The following is a 25226-nucleotide window of genomic DNA, read 5'->3' on the forward strand; positions in this document are numbered from 1 at the left end:
TGAATTTAAATGAATAATAATGTGATATGGTTAAAAAATGGAAACAAAGATTATTGGAAAAGAAAGGTCAGTGGACCAAAGCCCTAGTATGTTAATCTAAAACATGAATGGAAAAAAGAAGGACTACTGAATAAATTATTCTGGGCCAACTGATTTACTAGTTGAAAAAAACAGAGTAAAGATTCTTTTATAGCTCCTTACAAATAAATAAATTCCAGATGGATTAAGTGATTACATGTAAATATCAAAGCTACCTAAAAATTAGAATATAAATAAATATATATAAAGTTTTGTGTTGGTTTAGGACTTCTTAAGTAGAAGAGCAATGGAAAATTAGCTGGACGTCATTAATATATTTTACTGCTCAAAGATTAAATCTACTTCACATAAAGCAACCCAAGTGTCCATCAACAGATGGATAAAGATGTGGTGTGTTTATACACACACACACACACACACACACACACACACACACTGGAATGTTACTCAACCATAAAAAAGAATGAAATCCTGCCATTTGCAACAACATGGATGAACCTAGAGAGTATTATGCTTAGTGAAATAAGTCAGACAGAGAAAGACAAAAGCTGTTATTAACAGAGCTTTGGAATCTAAAAAATAAAACAAATGAATGTACATAACAAAACAGAAACAGACTCACAGATATAGAAAACAAACTAGTGGTTACGAATAGGGAGAGGGAAGAGGGAGGGGCAAGATAGGGGTATGGGATTAAGAGATGCAAGCTACTATGTATAAAATAGAAAAGGAACAAGGATATACTGTACAGCAAAGGGAAACATAGCCATTATTTTGTAATAACCTTAAAGGGAATATAGTCTATAAAAATACTGAATCACTATGCTGTAACCTGAAACTAATATAATATTGTAAATCAACTACATTTCAATTAAAACAAAAATAGGCACAAAGTCAATCATGGCCATAAAAAGTCAAAAAAGAAAAACATAAGATATCAAACGTTAATAGTCTTACTATATGGCTGACATATAAATAAGGAAAAATGCTACTCCAATAGAAAGGGAATAAGGCGCATAAACAGACAATTCATGCATAGGGAGGAAAAGAGGGAAAGAAATTACTGAGGGGACTGTGCCACAATTGTAAAGGTGCCTCCTAAGGAAATGGAACAGCACATGCAATGGCACAAAAATTTGTGAGACACCATGAGGTTCTTAAGAAACACCAAGTATGAGAGGACCAGGACATATGGCTACAAAGGTAGATAGGGGACAGATTATGTAGATAATGATGAGCCACTGAAGAATATTAATAATAGAGAGACATGCCCAGATTGATATATTAGAAAGTTTTCTCTGGCAAAAATGAGGAAGACTTAAGGAGGGAGACTAAGAGAGTGTTATAACAAAAAATTTTTTAGAATATGTTTCATACCTCATCTCAAATTCTTGACATATAAAGTTCCAATTTATCAATTTTTAAGAGCAAAAGAATGATCACGAAAAGTTATCTCCAGGGTTGGTATAAACCTTCCAGACTTCAGAAAATACTACAAAGCTACAGTAGTCAAAACAGCATGGTATTGGCACAAAACCAGACATATAGATCAATGGAACAGAATAGAGGGCCCAGAAATAAGCCCACACACCTATGGCCAATTAATCTGCAACAAAAATGTCAAGAATATACAATGTAGAAAAGACAGTCTCTTAAGTGAGTGGTGTTGGGAAACCTAGACAGCTAAATGTAAATCAATGAGATTATAACACTCCCTCAAACTATATACAAAAATAAACTCAAAATGGTTTAAAGACCTAAATGTAAGACATGACACCATAAAAATCCTAGAAGAGAACATAGACAAAACATTATTGACACAAATCATAGCAGTATTTTCTTAGATCAGTCTCCCAAAGCAAAAGAAATAAGCAAAAATAAACAAATGGGATGTAATCAAACTTAAAAGCTTTTGCACAGTAAAGGAAACCATAAACAAAACAAAAGACAACCTACAGAATGGGAGAAAATATTTGCAAATGATGCAACTAACAAGGGGTTAATATCCAAAATATACAAACAGCTCACACAACTCATTATCAAAAAAACAAACAACCTAATCAAAAAATAGACAGAAGACCTAAAGAGACATTTCTCCAAAGACATATGGATGGCCAACAGTCACATGAAAAGATGCTCAACATTGCTAATTAGAGAAATGCAAATCAAAACCACAATGAGGTATCACCTCACACAGGCCAGAATGACTATCATCAGAAAAGTCTACAAATAATAAATGCTGGAGAGGGTGTGGAGAAAAGGGAACCCTCCTACACTGTTGGTTGGAATGTAAGTTGGTGCAGCCACCATGGAAAATAATATGGACGTTCCTTAAAAAACTAAAAATAGAGCTACCATATGATCCAGCAATCCCACTCCTAAGGATCTATCCACACACACAATGGAATATTACTCAGCCATAAAAAAGAATGAAATATTGCCATTTGCAGCAACATGGATGGACCTAGAGAATATCATGCTAAGGTGAAATAAGTCAGACAAAGACAAATATTATATGACATTACTTATATATGGAATCTAAAAAATAATACAAATGAATCTATAGACAAAACAGAAACAGACTCACAGACATAGGAAACATACTTATGGTTACCAAAGGGGAAAGAGGGAGGGAAGGATAAATTAGGAATATGGGATTAACAGGCACAAACTACTATACATAAAATGGATAAGCAACAAGGATTTACTCTACAGCACAGGGAATCATATTTGATATCTTATAATAACCTATAATGGAAAATAATCTGAAAAATACTTATATATAACTGAATCACTTTGCTGTACACCTAAAACTAATGGAAGGAAGGAAGGGAGGGAGGGAAAGAATCTCCAGGGTTACTGTGAAGGTGGATCTTCTATTTTAGGGGAACTATATCTTATCCTATTCCCTCAAGAATGAACATTTTAATTGTTTTGCCAATAACAGTAATGGATTCGTAACAGGTCAGTTACTTCTGTTCAGCAATTTGATTTTTATCAGTGTAGTCTACAGCCACACAAGAAAACAAAATTGATAGGTACTGATGAAGATCAAATAAGAAACCTTCTAATTATCATCAGGTTGTACTATTATTACAACCACAATTTTTTTCACAAGTGATTTCATAATAATAGCTAAATAATCTTATCAACTGGTTAGGAAGGACTCTAGATAGTAAACTATCACAGGTTAAGTCTATTTTTTAAAGCTCTCATAGTTGATAGCACAGGACTTACATCAGTTATGTTAACAGGAGAGACAGAAATGAATGTGTGCACTTGGCTACGACACTCTACCACAAAGAAACATACAAAAATGTTCTACAGAAATGAAGATTAAAATTTTATTCTACAGAAATCTGGTAGCAAATGGTTTCATTTAAATTCACAAATAAGTAAAAGTGAAAAATATACATCTTAAAGATTATAGCTTATAACAGTTGTTCCTTATTTCTGGAATAGGTTCATGAATGAAAAGTTCATATTAAATAAATCACAAATTTTTAAAACAGTAGTGATATTTGACTAAATAATTTGAAATTGATGAATAAAATTGATAATCCTTGTAATTTATATTAGTTAAGGGAAATACTTTTCTTTGGGTGGGAAATAGTAAAATATTAACTAGAAAGCCAGTTGGTTATTAAAAAGACACTCTCACAGTGCCAATCAATGAGACTTTACTAAACTAACCACTAAAGCTGCAGTCTGGGGAATTTCAATTAGCAGTTAAGTTTTCCCAATGCTTGCTCCCACTGGCACAGAGTTAATAAAACATGTTTACGTATTTCCTTGAGCAAACCAGAAAAGTATTGCCAGTGCAATTCGAACTATAATTATATATTCATAATACCCTCCTGAATGAGCAATTCTCATTTATTCTTCATCTACTTCTAAAGTTTAACTAACTTTAGAAAAGATTCCAGTAAAAATCACCTAAAATCTCATGGCAATGTACTTCTGATTTTGTCCTTTATCTACGTTATACATGAGGACAAAAAAGTAGTTCTTTGGAGACACAATGCCTCCTAAGACCTTATGCCACATACTCCCAAAAATATATAATTAAAATTATTTTGAAAGTGCCTGCATTCATAGTTTTGCACCAACTAAAGTGAAGCTACAAAGTGTAGTATTCTTAACTTCTTCATTTCATACAGATTTCAAAGCAAATATAAGAAAATGGAAATAAGGTAATGTATTCTCTATTTGCCTCTAGAGAAACTGAACTTGTTTCCTCTGTAGGATAAAATAACACAAAATGGAAAATTTGTTGTAACAGGAAAAGAAAAGAGAGAGGAGTAGAAGCTAGAGTTTTATGGGAAGGGGGAAGAGCCCGTTGTAAAAAGATTAACTGGGGCTTATTACATGTAATCTTCTAACAAAAATATGGACAACCCTTAGAACAGATGTGTAACTACTATACCTTAAGTCAACTAAAGTTTATATTCCTGTACCTTAAGAGTAGCACCTTTGTAGATACCAAATTATTCTTTGAAAAGTCACTTCACAGAGTAACTTCTTCAGTTTCTTTCTAAATGTTTCTGAAAATTAGATTATGTAAAAATACATTTTTAAATCTAAAATAATTTCTAAAAAGGAAGAAAGCAATATAGCTTCAAATAATAATTCCAGAAAAGAAAATGAACTAGTAAAGTAAGAAATCTATTTAGCATTTATTTTGGCAAATGTTTAAGTATGAAGTCATAACATGTCACCAAAGAGGCCACCTGAGCTAATTCATCCTGGCTCCCAAAAAGAAACTGTCTGTGTAGAATTCAATCCCTTACGGAACTTCCCTTATGGCACAGTGGTTAAGACTCTGCACTCCCAATGCAGGGGGCCCAGGTGCAATCCCTGGTCAGGGAACTGGATCCCACATGCATGCCACAACTAGGAGTTCACATGCCACAGCTGGGGAGCCCACCTAACGCAACTAAGACCCAGGCAACAAAATAAACAAATAAATAAAATATTATTTGAAAAAAAGAATTCAATCCCTTTCTTAAGATACAAGGCTGATGAGAAGGAAGGTGTGAGACACATTCTATTTTGGTAGATACTTCTACATCAAGAAGAAGTCAATGTTTCTTTAGCAATTCTGACATCACTATGGATGACCTAGAAATTCTTCCCCTACTTAGCCACAGAAGCTAAAAGAAACTTATAATCAAGGTCCATTGCTTGAAATACATACAAACTCATAATCAGAACAATTTGTCTTCTTAAATGCTGTGGATACAGAATATATTGTACAGTCTTTGTTGAGAGAGACAAAAGTATACTTCTAGAATTCTGGAACTAACTATATTTTAAATAGTCAATAATTAATGAAAGCCCCCCAACCACTAAAACTAAACAAAATAAAACCATGATCCAGCATCCTTTATTTAGGATCAAATAAGATTTTAGATATGAAAAACTTGGGAAAAGTACAAACACTATAGTTATACCTTATGTAAATTGTGCTTACCCTACATTTTTTTTTGATAAATTTACTTACTTACTTATTTACTTATTTATTTATTTTTGGCTGCATTGGGCCTTCATTGCTGTGTGTGGGCCTTCTCTAGTTGCGGCAGGCGGGGGCTACTCTTCGTTGCAGTGCACAGGCTTCTCATTGCAGTGGCTTCTCGTTGCGGAGCACGGGCTCTAGGTGCATGGGCTTCAGTAGTTGTGGCTCGTGGGCTCTAGAGCACAGGCTCAGTAGCTGTGGCACACGGACTTAGTTATTCCGCAGCATGTGGGATCTTCCGGACCAGGGCTCAAACCCGTGTCTCCTGCACTGGCAGGTGGATTCTTAACCACTGTGCCACCAGGGAAGCCCTACCCTACATTTTAAAATTCAAACCACAATAGTAAAGACAGAAGTAAAACAAAAAGGGCTCCAAACAATCAAAAGTGTTGCCAAAGCTTATTCAATTTTAAAATTTTACTCAAAACAAGAAAAAAAGAAAACAATCAATCAAGCTACTCTATTTTACAGAGACTTCTAACAAGGTTAGCTAAATATTAACATACAAATACACAGCAGCACAACCACAGCAGATTAAAAGAGGAAGATCAGGAGGATATTCCATTGAGTAGACCAAGTAAAAATCAGCAAAAATTGAACATGCACGAGGAAATGAACTATTAAAAAAACAGCCAAGACTCAGCTGCTGGGGTAGGGCAAAGGTTGGGTGCCACTAGAGGAGGAGTAAAAAACCTACTGCCACCCTCCCCAACCCTGTACTGACACAGAATAAAGCCTTCAATCACTGAGGAAAGGCAGGAAACCCACTCTTACCTAAACTAACATAATGATGCGAAGCAGAGGTTGAAAGAAGGGCAGGAAACTGTCTTATACCCAAGACTTCCCATCCCCACCATCACAAGGCAGAGCTCACCTGTGGGGTTGGGAGAGGACAGCAAACTCAACTGCATCCTGAAATAGGAGACAGAAGTTGTTTGCCTCTGGGGAAGAGAAAGGTATACTGAGAAAGCACCACTCTGAGGCTCTGGCACACAGACCTCCTGAAACAAAAATCAGAACAGGACAACTAAGAAACCCCCTTGCTCCTACCACAAGACTCATTCCAAGTAAAAAGCAAGAGGAGCCTATCGCTGAGGAGGGACACTGAGAGAGAGAAACCCTTTCTGGCTCAAGCTTGCAGAGTCTGCTGAAAGCTGAGGGTGGAGCAAGAAGACTAAGAAAAACCCTCCAGCACTCCAGGCCTCATGCTAGGTACAAAGTGGCAACAGGTCCTGGCTGGAAGAATCTGAAGCCTGTGATAGAGCAACAACAACCAAACTGAGATCAAACTACAGACTTGATACTCAACTCCTTACACTAATGGCCTAACAGAAAAAGGGACATAAATATTGCTGGCCATAAATATTATTTATCTCAGTCTCTACTGTTCTGTTGTACAATATTCAAAGAAAATTACAATAAACACAGAAAGCAGGAAAAACAAATCTACTATTAAGGTATAAAATAGTCAATAGAATCAGACCCAGAGATGTTAGAACAATCAAAGAGGTACCTGAAAATAACATGATTACTAAGCTGAAGGATCTAGTGGAAAAAGTGGATAATATGTGAAAATTGACAGGGAATTTCAACAAAAAGATGGAAATTACAAAAAGGAGTGAAATGGAAATGCTAGAAATGACAACTGCAATATCAGAAAGAGTTCCTTTGATGAGCTTATCAGCAAAAGGGACATAGAAGAAGAATAAGTGAACTGTAAGGAAAGGACAAGAAGAATTATCCAAACTTATGAAACACAAAACTCAAGATTGAAAAACACAAAATAGAGCATCAAAGAACTGTAAAACAACATCAGAAGGTCTTACCTATGTGAAATCAGAGTCTCAGAATGAAAACATAGAGAAAATGGGGCAGAAGAAATCTGTGAAGAGATACTGGCTGAGTTATTTACAAAATAAAAACAAATTATAGTCCCAAGATTTCAGAGAAACTTTTAAAGCTCAGAGAAACTATATCTTCATATATAATGTCACGTTATTATAGAAAATATACAGTAAAATCTTGCTTTTTTAATCCAATCTGGCAATTTCTGCCTATTATTTGGAGTATTTAGACCTGTTCTGTCAAACATGGAAGCCACTAACCATATGTGGTTATTTAAATTAAACTGAATAAAATTTAATATACAATTCTTCAGTTACACTAAGCATATTCAAATGCTCAGGAGAAGCATGCAACTGGTGGCTACTATACTGAACAGCACAGACATAGAATTCCCATTTCAGAAAGCTTTATTGGATAGTGCTTGTTTAGAACAATGTAATTACTGATATAGTTAACATTAAATCTACCACCATGCTATTTCTTTCCTAATTATACCATTTCTTCATTTTTTGCCTCCCTTTTCCTGCCCTCCTTTTCACTAATGGAGTATTTTCAAGGATCTCATTATTTACTCTGTTACTTGCTTACTGTCTGTCCCTCTTTGTTTTACATTTTTAGTTGTTGCTCTAGGATTTATACTAAATATCTCCAAATACTATTATACCTCTTCATGCATAGTGTAGGAACAGTACAACAGCCAAGTTTTTCCCTCTTCCTATCCTTTGTACTAACAGTTGTACAGTTTATTTTTGTGTTCTTATTATTCATGGCCATTTCCATAACCTTTCAAATGTAATTTTTTAAACAAATTTATTTATTTTATTTCTTTATTTTTGGCTGTGTTGGGTCTTCGTTGCTGTGAGTGGGCTTTCTCTAGTTGTGGCAAGTGGGGGCTACTCTTCATTGCAGTGCACGGGCTTTCACTGCGGTGGCTTCTCTTGCTATGGAGCAGCATGGGCTCTGGGCGCACGGGCTTCAGTAGTTGTGGCTCGCAGGCTCTAGAGCACAAACTCAGTAGTTGTGGTGCACAGACTTAGTTGCTCCATGGGATCTTCCCGGATCAGGGCTCGAACCTGTGTCCCCTGCATTGGCAGGTGGATTCTTAACCACTGTGCCACCAGGGAAGCCCTCAAATGTAATTTTAATGACAAAATTATTAGAAAAACCAACTGTAACAGAGGAGTACTTTCAACACTCTGTCCTCACTAATATTAAAAGTAAAGATTGTAACAAATTTATTTGAAAGATACAGAATTCTGGCCCCTGCTAACCCAGTAAGAAATAAGAAATCAATGTCTATATCACTTATACCTTTTTACATAAAACCCAATATTGTCTGTCTTTTCAAGCTTCAATTTTAACATCCAGGCCAATTATTTGATATATTTGTTATCTAAAACTCAAAAGGGGTTTTAGGTTTTTTTTCACTTCCCCACGGCTTCATGCTTGGAGGCTGCAGGACTTTTAAGAGAATACAAAACTACAGAAAATCTTAAGATCTACCAAAGAGCAGATAAGCGAATTATCTCTAATTTTCTCAGTATTTTGAACCTGGAGCCTCCACATTCATATGTAAAATACTACACTTTATGTTCAAGATTGCAGTTTGGGTTTTGAAGATGCCTGTAGCGTTTATTATCTGTTTCACCTACCTTATTTTTGCTATTGGGGCCTTTTTTTAAATTACTTTTTTATTACTTGGTTTCACTGTATCCATTACTTTCTTTTCACATTGTATTTTTTTTTAGTCTTTTTAAAAAAATTTTTAAATTTTATTTTATTTATTTTTTTATACAGCAGGTTCTTCTTAGTCATCAATTTTATACACGTCAATCCCAATCGCCCAATTCAGCACACCATCATCCCACCCCACCATGGCTTTCCCCCTTGTTGTGCATACGTATGTTTTCTACGTCTGTGTCTCAACTTCTGTCCTGCAAACCGGTTCATCTGTACCATTTTTCTAGGTTCCACATACATGTGTTAATATACGATATTTGTTTTTCTCTTTCTGACTTACTTCACTCCGTATGACAGTCTCTAGATCCATCAATAGCTCAACAAATGACTCAATTTCGGTCCTTTTATGGCTGAGTAATATTCCATAGTACATATGTACCACAGCTTCTTTATCCATTCGTCTGTCGATGTTGCCTCCATGACCTAGCTATTGTAAACGATGCTGCAATGAATATTGGGGTGCATATGTCTTCTTGAATTATGGTTTTCTCTGGATATATGCCCAGTAGTGGGATTGCTGGATCATAAGGTAATTCTATTTTTAGTTTTTTAAGGAACCTCCATACTGTTCTCCATAGTGGAGAACAATTTACATTCACACCAACAGTGCAAGAGGGTTCCCTTTCTCCACACCCTCCCCAGCATTTGTTGTTTGATACCTCATTGTACTTTTGATTTGCATTTCTCTAACAATTAGTGATGTTGAACAGCTATTCATTTGCTTCTTGGCCATCTGTATGTCTTCTTTGGAGAAATGTCTATTTAGGTCTTCTGCCCATTTTTGGATTAGATTGTTTCTTTCTTTAATATTGAGCTACATGAGCTGTTTATATATTTTGGAGATTAATCCTTTCTCTGTTGATTCATTTGCAAATATTTTCTCCCATTCTGAGGGTTGTCTTTTCGTCTTGTTTATGGTTTCCTTTGCTGTGCAAAAGCTTTGAAGTTTCATTAGGTCCAATTTGTTTATTTTTGTTTTTATTTCCATTACTCTAGGAGATGGATCAAAAAAGATCTTGCTGTGATTTATGTCGAAGAGTGTTCTTCCTATGTTTTCCTCTAAGAGTTTTTTAGTGTCCGGCCATATATTTAGATCTCGAATCCATTTTGAGTTTACTTTTGTGTATGGTGTTAGGGAGTGTTCTAATTTCATTCTTTTACATGTAGCTGTCCAGTTTTCCCAGTACCACTTACTGAAGAGACTGTCTTTTCTCCATTGTATATCCTTGCCTCCTTTGTCATAGATTAGTTGATCATAGAGGCGTGGGTTGATCTCTGGGCTTTCTAACTTGTTCCATTGATCTATGTTTCTGTTTTTGTGCCAGTACCATACTGTCTTGATTACTGTAGCTTTGTAGTACAGTCTGAAGTCAGGGAGTCTGATTCCTCCAGCTCCATTTTTTTCCCTCAAGACCGCTTTAGCTATTCGGGGTCTTTTGTGTCTCCATACGAATGTTAAGATTTTTTTGTTCTAGTTCCATTAAAAAATGCCATGGGTAATTTGATAGGGATTGCATTGAACCTGTAGATTGCTTTGGGTAGTATAGTCATTTTCACAATATTGATTCTTCCAATCCAAGAACATGGTATATCTCTCCATCTGTTGGTATCATCTTTAATTTCTTTCAGCAGTGTCTTATAGTTTTCTGCATATAGGTCTTTTGTCTCCCTAGGTAGGTTTATTCCTAGGTATTCTATTATTTTGTTGCAATGGTAAATGGGAGCGTTTCCTTAATTTCTCTTTCAGATTTTTCATTATTAGTGTAGAGGAATGCAAGAGATTTCTGTGCATTAATTTTGTACCTGCAACTTTACCAAATTCATTGATTAGCTCTAGTAGTTTTCTGGTGGCATCTTTAGGATTCCCAATGTATAGTGTCATGTCATCTGCAAACAGTGACAGTTTTACTTCTTTTCCAATTTGTATTCCTTTAATTTCTTTTTCCTCTCTGATTGCTGTGGCTAGGACTTCCAAAACTATGTTGAATAACAGTGATGAGAGTGGACATCCTTGTCTCGTTCCTGATCTTAGAGGAAATGCTTTCAGTTTTTCACCATTGAGAATGATGTTTGTTGTATATGGCCTTTATTATGTTGAGGTAGGTTCCCTATATGCCCACTTTCTGAAGAGTTTTTATCATAAATGGGTGTTGAATTTTGTCAAAAGCTTTTTCTGCATCTATTGAGATGATCATATGGTTTTTATTCTTCAATTTGTTAATATGGCGAATCACATTGATTGATTTGCGTATATTGAAGAATCCTTGCATCCCTGGGATAAATCCCACTTGATCATGGTATATGATCCTTTTAATGTGTTGTTGGATTCTGTTTGCTAGTATTTTGTTGAGGATTGTTGCATCTATATTCATAAGTGACACTGGTTTGTAATTTTCTTTTTTTGTAGTATCTTTGTCTGGTTTTGGTATCACGGTGACGGTGGCCTCATAGAATGACTTTGGGAGTATTCCTTCCTCTGCAATTTTTGGAAGAGTTTGAGAGGACAGGTGTTAGCTCTTCTCTAAATGTTTGATAGAATTCACCTTTGAAGCCATCTGGTCCTGGACTTTTGTTTGTTGGAAAATTTTTCATCAGTTTCAATTTCATTACTTGTGATTGGTCTGTTCATATTTTCTATTTCTTCCTGGCTCAGTCTTGGAAGGTTATTCCTTTCTAAGAATTTGTCCATTTCTTCCAGGTTGTCCATTTTGTTGGCATAGAGTTGCTTGCAGTAGTCTCTTAGGATGCTTTGTATTTCTGCGGTGTCTGTTGTAACTTCTCCTTTTTCATTTCTAATTTTATTGAATTGAGTCCTCTCCCTCTTTTCCTTGATGAGTCTGGCTAATGGTTTATCAATTTTGTTTATCTTCTCAAAGAACCAGCTTTTAGTTTTATTGATCATTGCTATTGTTTGTTTCTATTTCATTTACTTCTGCTCTGATCTTTATGATTTCTTTCCTTCTGCTAACTTTGGGTTTTGTTGTTCTTCTTTCTCTAGTTCCTTAGGGTGTAAGGTTAGATTGTTTCAGATTTTTCTTGCTTCTTGAGGTAGGCTTGTATAGCTATAAGCTTCCCTCTTAGAACTGCTTTTGCTGCATCCCATAGGTTTTGGATCGTCATGTTTTTATTGTCATTTGTCTCTAGTTATTTTTTGAATTCCTCTTTGATTTCTTCAGTGATCAGTTGGTTATTTAGTAATGTATTGTTCAGCCTCCATGTGTTTGTGTTTTTTACATTTTTTCCCCTGTTAATTCATTTCTAATCTCATAGTGTTGTGGTCAGAAAAGATGCTTGATATGATTTCAATTTCCTCAAATTTACTGAGGCTTGATTTGTGACCCAAGATGTGATCTCTCCTGGAGAATGTTCTGTGTGCATTTGAGAAGAAACTGTAATCTGCTGGTTTTCGATGGTTTTCGGTAAATATCAATTAAATCTATATGGTCTATTGTGTCATTTAAAGCTTCTGTTTCCTTATTTATTTTTATTTTGGATGATCTGTCCATTGGTGTAAGTGAGGTGTTAAAGTCTCTCACTATTATTGTGTTACTGTCGATTTCCTCTTTTATAGCTGTTAGCGGTTGCCTCATGTATTGAGGTGCTCCTATGTTGGGTGCATATATATTTATAATTGTTATATCTTCTTCTTGGATTGATCCCTTGATCATTATGTAGTGTCCTTCCTTGTCTTTTGTAACATTCTTTATTTTAAAGTCTATTATATCTGATATGAGTATTGCTACTCCAGCTTTCTTTTGATTTCCATTTGCATGGAATATCTTTTTCCATCCTTTCACTTTCAGTCTGTATGTGTCCCTAGGTCTGAAGTGGGTCTCTTGTAGACAGCATATATATATATGGGTCTTGTTTTTCTATCCATTCAGCAAGCCTGTGTCTTTTGGTTGGAGCATTTAATCCATTCACGTTTAAGGTAATTATTGATATGTATGCTCCTATGACCATTTTCTTCATTGTTTTGGGTTTGTTTTTGTAGGTCCTTTTTTTCTCTTGTGTTTTCCACTTAGGGAAGTTCCTTTAGAATTTGTTGTAGAGTTGGTTTGGTGGTGCTGAATTCTCTTAGCTTTTGCTTGTCTGTAAAGCTTTTGATTTCTCCATCGAAGCTGAATGAGATCCTTGCCGGGTTGAGTAATCTTGGTTGTAGGTTCTTCCCTTTCATCACTTTAAGTATATCATGCCACTCCCTTCTGGCTTGTGGAGTTTCTGCTGAGAAATCAGCTGTTAACCTTATGGGAGTTCCCTTGTATGTTATTTGTCATTTTTCCCTTGCTGCTTTCAATAATTTTTCTTTGTCTTTAATTTTTGCCAATTTGATTACTATGTGTCTCGGCGTGTTTCTCCTTGGATTTATCCTGTATGGGACTCGCTGCACTTCCTGGACTTGGGTGACTATTTCCTTTCCCATGTTAGGGAAGTTTTCGACTATAATCTCTTCAAATATTTTCTCGGGTCCTTTCTCTCTCTCATCTCCTTCTGTGACCCCTATAATGCGAATGTTGGTGCGTTTAATGTTGTCCCAGAGGTCTCTTAGGCTGTCTTCATTTCTTTTCATTCTTTTTTCTTTATTCTGTTCCACAGCAGTGAATTCCACCATTCTGTCTTCCAGGTCACTTATCCATTCTTCTGCCTCAGTTATTCTGCTTTGATTCATTCTAGTGAAGTTTTCATTTCAGTTATTGTATTGTTCATCTCTGTTTGTTTGTTCTTTAATTATTCTAGGTCTTTGTTAAACATTTCTTGCATCTTCTCGATCTTTGCCTCCATTCTTTTTCCGAGGTCCTTGATCATCTTCACTATCATTATTCTGACTTCTTTTTCTGGAAGGTTGCCTATCTCCACTTCATTTAGTTGTTTTTCTGGGGTTTTATCTTGTTCCTTCATCTGGTACATAGCCCTCTGTCTTTTCATCTTGTCTTTCTGTGAATGTGGTTTTTGTTCCACAGGCTGCAGGATTGTAGTTCTTCTTGCTTCTGCTGTCTGCCCTCTGGTGGATGAGGCTATCTAATAGGCTTGTGTAAGTTTCCTGATCCACATTATACTCTTTGTGCTATTTTATTTTGTTAAGAAACAACTGTTTCTAGATTATGTTTTCATTCAGTAGTTTAGATTGAGACACCAGATCAAGATATGATTTACTCCATCCAACAAAGTTTATATCTATACTTTCCAAAAGTACACAAATACCCATTTGTTCCCCTAAGACAGAATGTGATCATCTCCATCACTCACAAAAGCCATAATCCCAAGTTCATTTCCAAAATGGATGCATATATTACAGGTTTTGAGCCACTGAGCCAGCTCTACATCATACCCTTTGACAAAATATATTTTGTAGCTCATTTCTCATAAATATAATTTCACTATACAGAACAGACATTGAGTAAATCTACTCTTTTTCACGGCAAGGAGTTCAACTCTATTTTCACTGGCTTACTGCTGACTAAATTAAGCCCCTATTTCTAAAAAAAATACACAGTGAGCCGAAAATGAACAGCTACTTCAGTATGGCTGGCTGCCAATGACATCCTTAAAAGGGAACTAATACAATCCAGTCTCAATCTCAAAAGACCTAATAGGACCGTAGGAAAAATAACAGATTAACTTAGTATTAAGCACCATTCATTTCTTACAAAAGAGTAAAGTTCTGTAAACTCAAAATCTAAGAATGCTAAAGTATAAGTTAAAAATGGCAACAACCAAGTCCTAAACATCAGTTCCTCAATGAGAAGTTCTTCTGAACACTTACCCAAGTCTTCCTAGCATTTCAAGCTCAGGAACTTGTGGCCCACAAGTCTCTATTTGCAGTGGTTGATATTCATATAGAGCTTCTTCAAGCTTCTGAATGGGTGGTAATGTAATATGTTGACCCTGTTAGAAAAATGAATGAAAATAATACTATTTAATATTATTTTCATATTAATACTTATTTGCAGTCATTTTAAAGATGAGCTAAATTCCTCACATTAAAAATATTACCCATTATTCATTACATTACTGAAACCTGTATTATATAATTAACACATAGTCAGTGACACATGATTTAAAGGAAGAAACCTAAAGCCATCATTAAATTAAAATGTAGCCTTAAAGAGTATAGCTGTTAAATGTCAATGGTAGAATTCAGGAAACATATAAGCATAGTCTATTCTCACATTTTTCTATTTTTATTATACAACTGTGACAGTTTTGGTAACCTGTGTTTTGTTGAAAGCTTTAGTTAAGGAAGGACACTAATGAAATTATTCTCTGCAAAGTTTTGCCACATAAATATCTACTCTCTTAAGTCTTTACAATGGAATTAAACTTACTTAACAAATATGTGTATCTGATGTCTACTTACACACACACACACAAAATGAGGAATATTATGCTAAAAATTAAGTTGAATGGAATATCCATGTATTTTTCTGAAAAGAACTACTGGATAAATAAAATAAAAAGATCATACTTGATGAAAATTATACAAAATAAAATACCACTCAGCCACATAGCACCATTACACTGAGATTTATATATTTATTGTAATCTGAGCACATAATTCTAATTTTGAAAAATCCGTATTTTTTTATATAGTCCATGTTTTCTGATTCTAACTCTAATTCTGTTATTTTTCTTGGTATAGTTCTCACCAGCTTCTCTATGTCCTAACTTTTTAATAAAAACTAGTTCTTACAGTTATTAATTCCAATGTTTCTGGTTTATAATTTATTCCTCTTGTTACCTCCCTTAGTTTCCATTACTTAAATTACTAAGTTGGATACATAAAACATTTGTTCTCTTTTATTTAAAGAAAAAAAGAGGTAAAAACCATGAATTAAAAGTGATACAGTGCAACTGAGGTGGTGAGGAACGACCACTGAGGATGTTTGCATATGACTCATGGTTCTTCTCTTCAACAAGTTTAATACCATGTAGCATTATCCTAGCTAGTTTACCATCATATTAATAGCTTCTCTGACACTGTGACCTCAAAACTCCTTCAGCAAACTCGGGCAAAGGACTTGAACAGACATTTCTCCAGAGATGTACAAATGGCCAACAAGCACCAAAAAAGATGTTTAACATCACTAGTCATTAGGGAAATGCAAATCAAAACCATGAGGATATAAAATTGCCCCTCAGTATCCCTGAGGGGTCTGGTTCCACGCTGCCCCAGGGATACCAAAATCATGTATGCATAAGTCCTTTATAGAAAATGGCATACTAGCACAGTCAGACCTCCCTATCCCCAGATTCCTCATGCCTGGGTTCTGCATCCATGAATTCAACCAAACCCAGACTGAATTTCATGGCTGCTTGAAGCCATGGATGTGGAACCCACAAATACAGAGGGCCCAACTGTAGCACTTAACACCCACAACTATTTAGGATGGCTATTATCCAAAACAAAAAAACACATAAAATAACAAGTGTTGGCAAGGATGTGGAGAAATTGGAACTCATGTCCATTGCTGATGGGAATGTAAAATGGTGCAGCTACTATGGAAAACAGACAGCAATTCCTCACAAGATTAAAAGATTAAATATAAAATTACCATATAAGCCAACAACTCCACTTCTGGGTATATACCCAAAAGTAGTGAAAGGAGGAACTTGAACAGATATTTGTACACCCCTACTCATAGCAGCATTACTCACAATAGCCAAAAGGTAAAAGTAACCTTGTGTCCATCAATGGATAGTGAATAGGGTATTCACACAATGGACTATTATTCAGTCTCAAAAAAGGAAAGAAATCTGATACATGCTAAAACATGGATGAATCTTGGAGACATTATGCTAAGTGAATGAAATAAGCCAGTCACAAAAGGATAAATATTGTATGATTCCAATTATATGAGGTTCTTAGAGTAGTCGAATTCATAAAGACAGAAAGCAGAATGATGACTGCCAGAGGGTGTGGGGAGGCAGGGAATGAGGCACTACTATTTAAATGAGTACAGAGTTTTAATTGGAGAAGATAAAAAAAATCCTGGAGATGGATGGTGGTGATGGATGTACACTGTGAACATACTTCAAAATAGTTAAAATGGTAACGTTTATGTAATATATATTTTACCACAATTTTTTAAAATGGGTTTCAGGACTTCCCTGATGGCACAGTGGTTAGGAATCTGCCTGCCAGTGCAGGGGACACGGGTTCGAGCCCTGGTCTGGGAAGATCCCACATGCCACAGAACAACTAAGCCCGTGCACCACAACTACTGAACCTGTGCTCTAGAGCCTGCGAGCCACAACTACTAAGCCCACACGCCACAACTAGATGAAGCCCACCCGCCTAGAGCCCATGCTCCGCAACAAGAGAAGCCTCCACAATGAGAAGCCCATGCACCTCAACAAAGAGTAGCCCCCACTTGCCGCAACTAGCGAAAGCCCGTGTGCAGCAAAGAAGACCCAACGCAGCCAAAAATAAAATAAATAAAAATTTTTTGAAATAATAAAAATTCTTGGTGAAAATGAAAAATGTGTCTTTAAAAAAAATTTAAAAAATTAAAATGGTTTTAGATATTCTGATTTGTTCATTTACCTGGCTGAAATAATACATATCAAAAACGAAATAAAGTGAGGTATATGGAAAACTCCATTAACATTATTTTAACCCTTAACCTCCATATGTTTCAGAGCCTTTGTAAATAAACTTGAAACTGTCAAGCTAAATCTTGTACTACCTCTCAGTAATCCAATTTCTGAACAATGAATCTGAATACAGAGTATTACACAGGTTAAGAAGGGGCCTGCCTAAGCAGGACATTCTGAGTGGCATTTTGACATCCCTGTTTCAAAGTGTCTTCTTCATAAGTTACTAAGTACTATATTCTCCTGTCACATTATACAAAAAGTCCAGTATTACTGTCACATTTTTAGGTTAAAAAAAAAAAGAAGATAAAGGAAACTGTAAGAATTTTAAAAGGACACCTATTATATTAGTTATCCCATAACACAGTAATGCAGATTACTTTGATTACTCCATTTTCACATTACAAATTGGAAAGCACAACCCAGGAAAGATGATACAAAATGGATAATTCCAAGAGCTGGAATATTTTCCAAGGAAGATAATATTCAAAAAAAAGACAGGCTCTCTTAAGTCATTAATGTGGGAATGAACACATTAAAAGTAATCATTCCCTAAATAGCAACAATGATGCCCAAGTTAAAAGTTATGATGTCAGGCTCCCCTGGTGGCGCAGTGGTTGAGAGTCCGCCTGCTGATGCAGGGGACACGGGTTCGTGCCCCGGTCCAGGAAGATCCCACATGCCTCTGAGCAGCCAGGCCCATGAGCCATGGCCGTTGAGCCTGCGCGTCCGGAGACTGAGCTCCACAACGGGAGAGGCCACAACAGTGAGAGGCCCACATACAGCAAAAAAAAAAAAAGTTATGATGTCATATAATCCAAAGTATTGTCTGCAAGTTTGTGGGTACATAAAAGATCATACAATAATAATAGCTAACATTATTTACTCAGGCACTGGTCTAAAGGCATTTAATGCATTATTTCTTTAGTATTCACAATAGTTTTATGAGATAAATACTATCATCCCTACTTTACAAATGAGGAACGGGGGCTTAGATATGTGACTTAGCAAGGTCACACTGTAGGTAATGGCGGATTGAGGATTAAAAGCCAAGGGTGTCAGATTCTAAAGCCTGTGTTCTTTTCCCCTAACTTCCTTATTTTATGGATAAAGAAACTAAGACCCCTAAAATATAAATTTCTCCTAAGGTCACATAGTTAGAGTCTTATCTCCTAATTCCTGTCCAGTGTGGGCTCTACCATACCACACTGCCTATCAATATCCTATTTTTAGACAATATAATCACAGTTACTCAATTTAAAAGTCTGATATTAATAAGTAAGTCCTAGATTTCTATACAAATTCTAATAATTTAGATATGGTCAAAATGCCATAGGTTCAAAAAGACAAATTTTTTTATTATAGCATTTAGAGAGAAATAAACATTACTCAGTGGTAATTCTATTTATCATGAGAATGAGAAAATAAAGTTCATAAATGATACACAACCTAGTCTTCTAATATCCAATCTTTTCCCCCAAAAACTGGTGTGAGATAGATGCCAAGTTTCTCAAATCTAAAGCTGAGGAAGAACTTACAGTACAAATCACTGACATAATTAAGATTTAAAAAAAAAAAATCACCAAGAGACCAGCTATCTCAACAAGAAGTCCTATGAGGAAAATGTTAGGGGTTTTTAAGTGACTGGAGGCAAAACGGTGTTTAAAAGTTTCTGGATGCAAAATGAAAACGAAAGTGATATTTCTACACAAAACAGTAAGTGTGATATTATTCTAAATTATCAGGAAAAGAAGGATTCAGATTAAAGAAGTCACACTGTATGATGCAATAGTGATATTCAACATCTGAACTAAATTTGACTTGGCACCAAATGATATAGTATAGATTGAAGAGGGCTATAAAAAATCAAGAGAGGAAAAATCAATGAAAGGTGGAAAACTGAAACAGTGCAACTTGTGCAAGACCTCAGAGGGCAGACAAAGTCTACAAAAGCAAGGCAATAAAGAAGACAACAATATCACTAGAGCAGTATGTGTGTCTTGAGACTATATGAAATAACAGGGGCAGAGAATGGATATATGGGGAAGTGGGGGCCGAAAGAGACTGAATCAGCATGGCACAGCTTACATTACAGCCAGAAAATATTCCAAGACTAATTTGAACTCATATGGTAAAAAATCAGACCATTCAAAACAATGTCGAAACAAACCTCCATCAAATTACCAAATAAAGGATAAAATGAAAGAATGATGCCCAATATGACAAGAGAGTGTGGAGAAAGATGTTCTCATACACTGCCGATAGGAGAGCAAATAATGGAATTGCTTTCTTTATGAAAAACAATTTAGTAAACATTTAAAGTACTCATATAGCTTAACCCAATAATTCTACTTGTAAGAATTTATAAGAAAAAACAGAAATATACTAATCAAATCTTTATTCAAAAGACTGACCATCACAGTTTGTAACTGAAAAACCAAAAGGAACATAAATGTTCAGCAATATTGGGAAAATTAAGTAAACGTGAGTTCGATTGTAACAGAATGTATGCCATTTAAAATTATGTTCAAAGAGAAATTAATAAACTAGTAAGTATATAATAAGGATGATCTAAACTATTTTTTAAATCTGCATAAGAAAAAAGCTATAATAAAAGCACCAAAATGTTAACTGTAGTAATCTCTAGGTGATGAGATTATGATTTATATTTTTATCTTTATCCAGTATTTTCTAATTGGCCAAAATGGGTATAATTTTTATAACCATAAAAAAGATAATAAAAATATACTAGGGACCATACTGAACAACACCATAGGGGAAAAATTAAAAACCATACTATATGACAACTGGCTTGGTCTCTTCAATAAGTCAGCGGCAAGAGAAAGAAAAGCAAGAAATGTAGCATGAGATATGAGCTGTTCTAGATTTTAAAAGAATTAAGAGGTTTAATAAATATAACAAGAGTCATTAGCTCAGTAACAATTTAGGAAAGGAGAAAACAGTCATGAGACATTTGGGGGACAACTGATGAAATCTGAATGTGGACTGGGTATAAGATTACATTAGAGAATTTTTATTAATTTTGTTTTGTGTGATTATGGCATTATGGTTACATATAAGAATGTCCTACATCAGGGCAGGTCAGAGGGAGATGCAGGTTAAAGAATTTAAAGGTAAAATTTCACAGTAACTGCAATTTACTTGAAAATGGTTCAGAAAAAGATACATATATATGAAGCAAATAAAAGATTACTGAATCTAGACATTAGGCATATGAATATTCATTGTATGATTTTTCTACTTTGCTCTTTTTGAAATTTTTCATTACAAATAGTTTAAAAATATATCATGGAATCTTTGTTAGTCTGAAAAGAAATTAGCTAAGCATTTATAGCCGAGAAAATACAATAGTGCTAAAGAAAGAAGAGCCTAGAATCAAGTAGGTCAGGTTTGTAGCTATTTTAATTAGGTTTGAAGATTTGAGTAGTGACTGAGAGGAAGAGGAAAAAAAAAAGATTATAATTAAAACTGCAAGACTTGGTAGCAATCTGGAATAGCTGAGTTGAATACTAAAATGTGAAAACCAGACAGAGCTGAAGACTAACAGAAACAGGGTAATTGGGAAAGAGAAAGATTGAGGAGAGAAGATTTTTTTAAAAAAACGATAGAACACAGACTGGGAGAAAATACTTGCAAATTACATGCCTTATACAGAATCTGTATCCAGAATATATACAAAGGACTCTTATAGCTGAAAAATTCTTTAAAAAAAAAAAAACTGCAATTTAAAAATGGGCAAAGATTTTAATAGACATTTCACCAAAGAAGATACACATAGGACTAATAAGCACATGAAATGATGCTCAACACCATTAACCTTTAGAAAAATGCAAATTAAAACTACAATGAAGTACTACTTCACACTCACTACAACGGCCATAATCAAAGTGTCACTGAGGATGCAGAGAGAAATTACAACCCTTAAACGTTGCTGGTGGGAGTGTACAAGGGTGCGACCACTTTGAAATTAGTTTGGCAGTTTTTCTTAAATTTACAAATAAATTTACTATATGACTTAGTAATTCCACTCAAAGGTATCTACCCAAAAGAAATGAAAACACACGACCAAAAACTTTTATAAGAACAGCAGCATTACTCATGGTAGCCAAACAGTAGAAACAATCTAAATGTCCATCAACTGGTGAATGGATAAGCAAAATGAAGTATATTCATACAATATGCATATGAATTCATTCAGTTAATATTTATATGCTGAATACTATTTAGCAACAAAAAGGAATAAAATATTGATACATGCTACAACATATTAACTTCAACAATTTTATGCTAAAAAAAAGAAGCTAGGCAAAAGACTACATATTGTTTGATTCCATTTATAAGTAATGTCCAGAAAAGGTAAAACTACAGACAGAAAGTACATTAATAATCACTAGGGGCTAGAAGTGTGAATGCAAAGTGACTACACAGAGGTACAAAAATCACCAAATCATACATTTAAAATGAGTTATTTTTTATAGTAAGTAAACTATACCTCAATAAAGCTGTTTACAAAATAAAGAGTTTAAGATGATGGTTCAAATCAAATCAACATTGCTGACTATATATGAAATATCCAAGTAGAAATATTCAGTAAAAGCAGCTAAAAATATAAAATAAACCCAAGAGAAACTTTGCTATTATCATCAACAAAATGATGGGCAAAGTCACAAGAAAAAATAAAATTTGAGGGAGACAAATGTATAAGGAGTGAGATCCTAGTAATGAGTCCTGAATAACACCCACATTAAGTAATTCAACTACATTTTGCTGACTTTCAAAACCATAACACAAAACTGACGCCCTTTCAATTTCTGTTGTAGTTGCCATATAAATAATAAATAAATGAGGCGTTGAGGGTAAAAATGTAGCAAGAAGAGCCACAGCAAATCATGCAACCTTAGATAATATCTACACTCAGGTGGAAAATTGCAGGCAAACTCTACATTCAATAGTAAAATTAATGTTTTACTCTCCTAGAATGTAACAAAATGGAGCCCCTGTTTCTCTTCTAAGGTATACCTTAGAGCCCTAAGTTATATTTCAATAATTTGCTTGTCAAAAATATAAGCATTTGTGGAAAGAGTTTCCAAAATTCAGCTCATTTCCATATAGAAAAACATAAAAACATTTGAAGAACAATGCAAATGCTGACAAAGGTAATTATACATGGCTGTAATTTTTTTTAAATTTATTTATTTTGGGCTGTGTTGGGTCTTCATTGCTGTACGCAGGCTTTCTCTAGTTGCAGCGAGCGGGGCTACTCTTTGTTGAGGTGCACAGGCTTCTCATTGCGGTGGCTTCTCTTGTTGCGGAGCACAGGCTCTAGGCGCACAGGCTTCAGTAGCTGTGGCACGTGGGTTCAGTAGTGTGGCTTGTCGGCTCTAGAGCACAGGCTCAGTAGTTGTGGCGTATGGGCTTAGTTGCTCTGTGGCATGTGGGATCTTCCTGGACCAGGGCTTGAACCCGTGTCCCCTGCATTGGCAGGCAGATTCTTAACCACTGCACCACCAGGGAAGCCCATGGCTGTAATTTTAAGTAATAATTTGAAATATATCTTTAACTTGTCTTACTCAGCAAGCTTCAAGTCTACTATAAAAAGTTTACAATTTACTGCGATTTATCTGTTAGATAATCTATAGTACACCACAAGTATTATCGTTATTCGTGTCCCTCAAGTAAAGGAAAAGCACAAACTATCTTTTGTGCTAACTCTAAAATGCAGGATTTAATTCCAAATTAAAAATTATATGATCTAGGTTTCTGGAAGCCATTTGATAAGAGATAAAGTTAACTCTGAAAACAACTCTTACTTTAACAGCAACAGAAAAGTTAATTAGTAATCATTAATATACAGGTTGTAGAAATAAGCAATAATGAAAATACCCTTCCAAATCAATCAGTATATGATTTTGGTAAGTACCACAGAACAGGTTGTAATTCATAAAGTACTAGCAATTCAGAGTGATGCGTTAAATGATTCTGAAAATCCTTTAACAAAATTTTAAGATTCAGAACTCTCTTAATTTTTATATTTGCTAATAAACTCTGTAAGCTTGGTAAACTCTGTGTATAAATATCTGTTAACATCTGTCTCCCCCATTAGACTGCAAGGCCCTGTTGTTCACTGCCATGCCTCACAGCACAGTACCTGACACCAAAGAGCTGCTCGGTATTTTGTAGAATGAACGAATAATACAAAGGGGCATGTGAACAGTCATCTGGTGTAGTAGTATAAACATTAGAAAAACAGTAAGATGGAGAGTCAGGTTTCCAAATTCTATAAATTTTACAATGCTCTTACTACATGTAAACAATTGGAATTTTGTAATCACATGTACTACGAGAGTACGTAAGGAATACATCTCCAGATTCTACACACTTTAATACTGTTTCTTATTCATTAGAGAAAGTCAGTAGATGTTTTTTTTCCCTAGCCTGGAAATGTGCTTTCTAGCCACTTAAGAACTTCAACAAAATTTCAGACAACAAAACATTGTGGTTATTCTGCTGTAATCAACAACCATTCAAAAGACAAATATTGAACACTAACTATAGCCAAAAACTAAAAAGTACAGCAGTGAACAAAACAGATACAAGCCCCTGCTACCAACAAGCTTATATTCTAGTAGATCACTTTTCAATGAGATTGTTCCTTTTACTTTTATTTTGGTGAATTATCTAAATGCAAAATAAAAACAAACAAACAACAAAACAATGATAGTGGTGACTGTTCTTAAAAAACTGGATCCTCTCACATGTTAAAATTATCAAATGCTATAGAAAGTATCACATTGCTAAAGGGAATTAGAAACCAGAATATTTCACTGGTCTCAGAGCATTAAACCAGTACAATTCTACTGATTATTTCCAGGGAAAACATCTACAGGAGACCTTTCAGAAAATCAATTAATGATTTTTGAAATACTGTTTCTATGTCGGTAAACGTCCTAGTAATTTAAATGTGTGTGCACATATGTACATGTGTTTTCTATTTGTGCACATGTATGCATCTGTATGTGGATGTGGACATATTTTTTAAATTGTATTTGTGTGCGTACTCACACAGTTTTTTAATGGAATAGAGAATACTTAAAAAATACACATGAAAAAAATAAATAAATAAAATTTTAAAAAAAATTTAAAAAAAATACACATGGCACTGCCGTCAAGCTACTGATTCTGGGTAATTTCTTTTGGTAATTCAGTTGTTTTCAATTTATTTTAGGAGCAAGCAGAGCAATTTTTATACTATGCTGCTCTGGTCATTCTAGGGTGACATCAGCCTGTCATCACTGCAACAGCTGCATGGTAACAACTTCCTGGTAGCACATAATTTCATGGTAAGTACAATTCATTTTCCCCCATAGAAATGGCTTTCTCTAATTTCTTTCAAAATTTACAGTAAACAGCGTAAGACAAATGAGGGACAAGACCCTGCATGGTAAGAAGTAACTATATACTTATGCTAACA

General features: G+C 35.0%; 1 protein-coding gene across 3 annotated transcripts in view; it reads right to left on the reverse strand.

Moving 5' to 3' along the window:
• MNAT1 (MNAT1 component of CDK activating kinase) overlaps positions 1–25226 on the reverse strand; it is a 220279-nt gene that overhangs the window by 84103 nt on the left and 110950 nt on the right. For all 3 annotated transcript variants that reach the window (XM_082647793.1, XM_082647792.1, XM_082647794.1), the window contains one exon: positions 14904–15025. In XM_082647793.1, coding sequence (XP_082503919.1) covers positions 14904–15025 — 122 coding nt within the window. The remainder of the gene's footprint in view (positions 1–14903; positions 15026–25226) is intronic.

This window comes from Grampus griseus, assembly GCF_964374135.1.
Source record: "Grampus griseus genome assembly, chromosome: 2".
Lineage (NCBI taxonomy): Eukaryota > Metazoa > Chordata > Mammalia > Artiodactyla > Delphinidae > Grampus > Grampus griseus.